This window comes from Orycteropus afer, unplaced genomic scaffold, assembly GCF_000298275.1.
Source record: "Orycteropus afer afer isolate SDZICR_OR568_19922 unplaced genomic scaffold, OryAfe1.0 scaffold00521, whole genome shotgun sequence".
In the NCBI taxonomy this organism is placed as follows: Eukaryota; Metazoa; Chordata; class Mammalia; order Tubulidentata; family Orycteropodidae; genus Orycteropus; species Orycteropus afer.
The window spans coordinates 1,645,437-1,652,984 of NW_006922108.1; the positions used below are offsets into that span (position 1 = coordinate 1,645,437).

The window sequence follows — 7,548 nt, forward strand, 5'->3', positions numbered from 1 at the left end:
GGAGGTCCAAGTCCAACCAGAATAGCCTCCTTGGTGATCTACTTCAGAAGAAATCAACCACTGAAAACCCTATGGAGCCCCAGTTTCACTGACACACATTGTGTTGCCCTAACCTGGACATTTTTTCAAAATGTTAGTATATTTTGCTCAATGTTTCCTAATCTGGTGGCATAGCACCTAAGGCATTTGACTGGTAACCAGAATACTGGCAGTTCAAACCCACCAGCCACTCCTAGGAAGGAAGATTGGGCAATCTACCTCCGTAGTGATACTGTCTCGGAAACCCAAGGGGGGTAGCTATGAGTCGGATCTGACTTGATAGAAGTGAGTTTGGTTTTGGTTTTTTTCTTCCATAAGAGGTACCCTATTTAAGGAAAAATTAACCATAATTCCCTCATGAGCATAGTTATACTGATGTATGGTATATATAATGCTAAAAGCCATTATGATTCCATAACACTTTTAAATAGATTTGTATTTTGTTAATCTGAGTAACAGCAATGTATCTGAAAAAGGGTTGTACCATTTCATGTAAGCATATTATTCATTTGATCAAATGGTCACACTTAGTATACATAGGAAGTGCTGGACTCCTTTCAATAATTTCTCTTTCCCACTCTTTGCACCCAGAGGTCTGAGGCTCCCAGGTTGGGAAGCACACTCGTCTAGTATACTTCACGCAAGAAGGGACAATGAATTATTTCAAGGTGGAATCTGTACTTGATTCCTGTTTGCTTTTTTGACAGAATCTTGAAGGAGCAGACAATCAAAGATGTTGTGAATAAATATGCCCATTGAAAAGGAACAATCAGTTATATATTTTTATCCTGAGGTGTTCTCAACAGAAAAAATTCACAAAATAAGGAGATAGAAAAATGCTGTTCCAACTTGAAAAGAATACAGAGGTGAAAGTAATAATAAAAGGTATATGTATTACACAGGTGACTCCACTGTGGGGAGAAATCGCCAGATATTTTGAATATTATATCCTGATACAAAGCATGGTACTTGAACATTTTATAACATACTTGACAGCAACATCTTTTGTGATAAACCTGCTTGAATTTCTGTAGCCTTGCTGTTTCAGAAAAATAAGCAATTTTGTTTTAAATATCACTGATGACCAAAAGACTTGATCATTATAAACCTCAAAGCTGTATCTTAAAAATTTTCAACAAATTTCTGTGTGTGAATTTTTAAAAGTGAAAAAGCTAAAGATGCCAGAGTAAAAAGGGAAACAACAACAACAACAAAAATATCTTGGACTTTTTGAAATTGAGTTAATAGCTTTCTTGGATTTCAGATTCCTGCTATTTTGTGTGCCAAACCCAAGAATTACACTGTCACATGGCTAATGCCAAGTTGCACATTTTAAAACACTATTAAAAATTGTAGTTTTTGCCCAATGGGAAAAGTTTAAATGTTCTAACACAGCCATTTCTCTTTTTTATGAGCCCTAGCTACATCTGAAAATTGGTTTTGCTCCTGTAATACTAATAGCTAGCATCATTGCACCCCAACCTGTTGCATTTCAGAGAGGAATTAAACACTCAGACACATAAGCTCAGGTAGCAGGAACAACACTATAGTCCTTTAAAAACAAATATCTCCCTTTTTGTTTTTTAAATAGAGTTTCCTGCCAGAATAGATATTCCGCTAAGAAGGAACTGATACATAAAATGTCATTAATGTCATTCCAAAATATCTCTTGGGCCAAACTTGCAATTTACTGATGCAAATATTTTTGCTTCAGCATGAAGAGGAGATGGGAAGTAGTTTCCCCAACTATTGGGCTGTGTCCACAGCCTACCAGCAGGACAGAGTGGGCTGTGTCATTATTTGTCAAGCCAGTCTGTGGAAAGGTGCCTGCCGCCTTCGACTGTCAGCTCCAAAGGCATGCTCTGGCACGCCCTGCCAAGACTGGCTCCCTGACAGTGCCTGTTCATTTTCCTGTCATGGCACGCCATGGCATTTGTACCACTGGGGTTGGATTGCACAGTGTTATCAGCGGCCGCCAAAGCCTTTTCTTGTTACAGGTAATAATGGAGCGCACAAGGTAATGGCAGGGAAAGAAGTGGCAAAGAGGCAGGCCTAGGGGGAAGAAAATTAAGACCAGCTTTGTACTATTGAAAAAATCTGAGATAAGACCTCCTCACCTTGCTGCTCCCAGCTCTCAGAAATTTTTGTATATGCATTTAAAGAAAAGAATAAGTTGTGAAAGTTTTAAGTTCTGAATAAATTTCTCCCTGAAAAAGGCAGCCTATGGGTATTTCTACTTATTTGTCCCAGATTGGGATGCAGAGGAAGATTTCCAGGGGTGTCAGGATTGCAAGATAAGACACTAGCTGGGGAAAGACCTATCTCCTTACTGAGGGTTCCTAGGAAAAAAGTGTACTAGATACTAGAAAGGACCTTTCATAGTGACACCTCCTTGGGTTTCCGAGGTAGTATCTCTACAGAAGATTGTCCAATCTTCCTTCCAATGAGTGATTGGTGGGTTTGAACCACCAGCCTTCTGGTTAGCCACCAAATGCCTTAGGCATTATGCCACCAGAGCTCCCAGATACTAGAAAGAAGGTTAGTATCTGTCACCACCTTCCCATTGCCAGGATTCCTTGGGTGGTGGTGCAAATGATTATGCTCCCCAGTACTAGGTGAAAAGTTGGCCATTCAAACTGACATAGAATCACCTCAAACACAGGCCTGGCAATCTGTTGCTGAAAAGTGACAACCTTGAAAATCCCATGGAACAGTTCTACTATGCATACACTGGGTCACCACGAGTAGGAACTGACTCTATGGCACTAACAGCAACAGCAGCCTTCATTGTTCACCACACAAATCCCCATCACGGTGACCCAAAGCACTTTTCAGCACTTTGTTACAGATACATTCCTTTGAGTGGCCTTTAGGTGTTTATGACTCAGCTATCCAATCTACTTCTGTAGTGATAATGCCCCGGAAACCCAAGAAGCGGTCGCTGTGAGTCGGATCTGACTTGACGGCACATTACAACAACAACAACAATCCACAAAGCAACAATTCAGGCAGGAGAACACATTGAGTTCTTTATCAGTTAATTCCTGTTGTTGTTGCTATGTGCCATTGAGTCGGACCCGACTCATAGCGATGCTTCCGTGGGTTTCCGAGGCAGTATCACCATGGAAGTAGATTGCTCAACCTTCTTTCCAATAAGTGCCTGGGGGGTTTGAACCACCAGCCTTCTGGTTCGCAATCAAGTGCCTTAGGCACTACACTACTAGAGGTCCTACGTGAGGATATTTAAATGTACATGTGCTTTGATAAGTCATAGCAAACACTTCACTTTGGGAATCAAAAATAACACAAATTTCTGAAAGGGATTAGAGATTAGAATGAAAATACTGGGATGTAGGGAGAAGGACTGAAATGAATGCAGACAGAACCAAAGGAAATTTTACTTCTTTCTTGCGTTATTGAGAAGTATATAGATTCTGAACAAAGGATGATATGGATTTTAATACCATCTCTGCTATATTATCTACACTCTCAAAGACAGTTTCCTCCAAGGAAGACTTAGAACTCTAATACCTGATTTATAGAATTTTGATGAGCATTTAAACAAATAGCAGAGAGCCAAGACACCGACAGACACTGAGCATATGTTATGTTAGGTCATTTTTCCCACCTGCTTTGTCTTGCCCTCCATTGTTGCAGTTTGGCTTTTTTCATTATCCATCCAATCTACAGATCCAATTATGCTTTTCTCCAACAAACTTCAAAAGCAAGCCCCACTAGAAATTCACTGTTTCTTCATAAAATAAGAAAGAATGCACTTCAGAAAACCTCCCATACCCTGTACATACAGAAACCATATCCATACTGTTGCAGTCACATGTCCTGTCTCCTTGGTTCCCACCTGCAGTGGGATCCCTCCCTCATAGGCCAATCTTCCAAGAATAGAACCTAGCTGGTTGTGGTCAGGGATAGTGGTGATGGAGTTGGTCAGTGTCCTTATGTATTTCCCATGCCTGTAGGTTAGAATTGACACCTGAACAATTTGAATTTCAAGGATGACTTGGTTATTTTAATGTGTCACAAAGGAGGCTGATGTTTCCAGTGACCTTCTCCTCCACTACTTCCCATCAATTGTTCTTCAAGGTGAATTGGCCAAATGTGTTTGAAAAAAAGGCTCATTTACTAGTTGTCCAATCCTGAAACAGTGTGGATGAGTTCTGTTAAAAACTAAATTAACTCTACAATTACTCAAGTCCACTAACATCCTCCAGGCTGGCTTAATTTATAAAGAAGCAAGTTACAATTCCAAGTGATGACTAGTTCTATTTTCTTTCACTCAATTCCTTACACAATCTCACAGACAAATGCTCAAAGGCTCAATAAATAGCTCCCAAGTGCTTTGTAATGGGTTCATTCTGTGGCTGATAGTTCTATGTGCTTTAGCACAGACCTGGGTGACTTCACCTTCACATTTATTAAAAAATGACCCACTTAACATATCCAAATTTGAATAGCTGGTTGCCTGTTTTCAGACATAAAGCCATGTGGAGCAGGAAATATTTTATTTTATCTATATCTCAAACCTTTTCTTGCATGAGTGATTCAGCTGCATCAAAAGGCCATCCTGCTTTAAAAAAACTTCAGAGAAAAACAAAACAAAACAAAAAACAGAGAATCTAAAGCTCCTGAAGTAATATGCTCAGGTTTCAGACATTTTTATCAGGAAGTTTTTTTGTTTTTTTTTTTTTCCCCTTTTTTGCAATGACTCAGTGTCTTGAAATAGTGTACACACCAAAAAGGAATTTTCAAGAGGTTGTTATAATCACATTTACAGAGATGAGTGAAGGCTGCAAGGACCAAGAAGAGCACTTGAAATGCAGACCTATGACATTTACAAGATATTCCTTATCTCATCTTGTTATCCCCCTCCAGCAGCCTTGTAAGGGCCCTGTTTGTGGTGATTACCTGAGACAGAGAGGAAGTCATCCACTGAGGTGATGTCATCCACAGCCTCGGTCAGGACTCGGACCTGCTTCTCCCACTGGTCTTTGAAGACATCCATGTTATCCTGAGCAACTTTGCTCTGTGGCCGAGCTGCCAGTGTGAGAGCAGCATTGATGACCTATTTTTTAGAAACAATCCAGGAACATGATGACCACACTCTTCAAAGAAAAGAATGAGCAAGCCAAAGACCATGTTGAAGTCATTGGACCCCGTAGCTTCTACAGAAAAATGGGTTCTCAGTGTTCAGAAAGGACAATCAAAAACATGAAATATAACAGTAGACAGATTATCAACTATTTGTTTTCTTTTCTTTTTTTTTTCAGATATGGTAATTGGCCTCAGGTGCCAAAAAATATTCACTGAGCAAGTCCCCTGCACATACCCCAGATGTGGCAGAAATATGACTCTTGCTTGCATGTGCAAGCTATAATTTAGTTGTTGAAGTCAATAGATAATGAGTGTTTAAATAATGACACAAAACAAATACAAGTCAAGATGAATGAAAAACACAATAATTGTCACAGTTATTCTGAAGAGACTAGAGTAGTTAGAAATACTTTTGAGAAAGATAGAGCTTGAAACATCCCATGAATGATGGGTAGAATTTCTCAAAGAGAGGAAATGGGACAAAGCAAAGGAAAGGAGTGATGTCAGGGCTGGAGCATGGAGGGTCCTGAATATCAGGTTATTGATGGTCTTTTGCAACAAAGTAAAAGAGGCTTACCTGAGGACACAGACTGTCAATTTGAGTGGCTGCCATTCGGACTAATTTCACCCCTTCCTCATTGTTGGATATGGAACAGGCCAAGTTGGCAACCTGTATTAAAGAGGATTTGAGTGAAAATCATGTTGGCATAAAGAAAAAAATACTGTTGCCTGACCTAGCAACTTTTCTGGAAAATGCCAAGTCCACAAGGCTACTTTCACAAATAAAATAAGGGGAACCTTCAATAATGAACCAAATACTACTAGTTCTTACACTGACTACATTAGGCATGTCTTCTAAAAGTCCTGAGAACTAATAAAAATAGTTAACTTCAAGATTCTCAAGCGTACACAATGATGCATTTTAACTGGGTTGCTTTGTACTGTCTTCCCATAATGAACACTCTGATACTTCTTCAGTCTCACCTCCACTAACATGCATGCTTGAGTACAGAACACTAATCTTGGACACATCAGCACTAATGTAATGGTCAGTGTTAAGTTCCGACCACTACAGGCAATCTTTAGATTGAAAAGAGACTCACAGTAAACTGAAAATTAGAAGAGGGAAAAGGGGGAGGGATTTGAGGTCTGCCTGTGAAAGTTTGTCTGTCAGGAAGATGTTTGTCCACCAGTAGGCAACTCAAATATTCTTAGTAGCCAGACAGGTGTGATAAGTGTGTAGAACAAGATTGGCATAATCCAATAGGAAGTGGAAAAGAATATAGTAAATTGGAAAATGAAGGTCTACTCTAAAGACACTCAGATTTGATTTTAAAAAACACTATAACAACCAAAACAGCTGAACTGAATTCAAGTTCCCACGTGAAGAGTATCAACTCTTGTTATTCCTTCTCTTTAAGGAGTGTGAATTGACAACCAAAGGTCACCCTCATTGGCCAAGATCAACAGCATACAAAGTCAACATCAAAACATTGATTTGTCCCATCAGGCTGATGTCAAGAGGACAGGAGGATAGAGGTTAGAAAGGTCAAATTAGAGAAGGGCAGCTGGGGCTAGGAGCAGTCAGGCAAGCAGAACAACTTATTATCAGAGAGAATCTCCTGGAGCTTTGTGGCCACCTGCCCTTTCAGATCCTATTCACCTGTGCTCTCCAGAACGAGGCTGCTGCCCTACCAGCTCCTAAAACCCCAGGAGATTATAGTGCACTACACATTTGTATAGTTTCTAATATGAAAGAAATCTTAGGCAGTGTAGGGTAGTAAGGAGAGTACAGTACATGAAGAAGTTCCTGTTTCTATCATAACTACTAGTTAGCTACATGATCTTGGGCAAACTACTTCACATTTGAAGAACTATTTCCTTATCAGCAAACTAAGACAGGTGAACAGTGATACTGTCAGAGGTTAATTTAATGAATCATTAATGAAAACAATCTTGTTTTGAAGATTTTGAGGAAGATAGAGAAGAGATCATTTGAAGTCTACTATAGTGACAGCATATACTATGAGAAACCAAAGACTGATTTCTAAAAATTGTCATGTAGTTTCTTACATTTTATAGTTTACCTTTGATTATTCAGATAATTTTCAATATTTTACTTAGATTTCAAAGGCAGTCTCAAAGATTTCAAAGAAAGACAAGTGTACCTCTTTACACCCATCTGCAGGAAAGGATATTGAGTGCCCAGGGGTATGGGTTTCTTGGAGGCAGAGAAGGGACTCCTAATTTCTGTTTCTTTTTGTTATTTTACACTATTTTTTGTTGTTGTTAAGTGCCTTTGAGTCGTTTCCGACTCATAGCGACCCCATGCACAGCAGAATGAAACACCGCCCGATCCCGCGCCAGCCCCACAATCCCTGCTATACTTGAGCCCATCAT

General features: G+C 39.6%; 1 protein-coding gene across 1 annotated transcript in view; it reads right to left on the reverse strand.

The window, feature by feature from the left end:
• Nucleotides 1-7,548, reverse strand: part of LOC103209732 (catenin alpha-2) — a 457,184-nt gene that overhangs the window by 160,770 nt on the left and 288,866 nt on the right. The window contains exons 3-4 of the mRNA XM_007955632.2: nt 5,726-5,818; nt 4,963-5,119 (exon numbers count right to left, since the gene is read on the reverse strand). Of these exons, the coding sequence (XP_007953823.1) occupies nt 4,963-5,119; nt 5,726-5,818 (250 nt within the window). The remainder of the gene's footprint in view (nt 1-4,962; nt 5,120-5,725; nt 5,819-7,548) is intronic.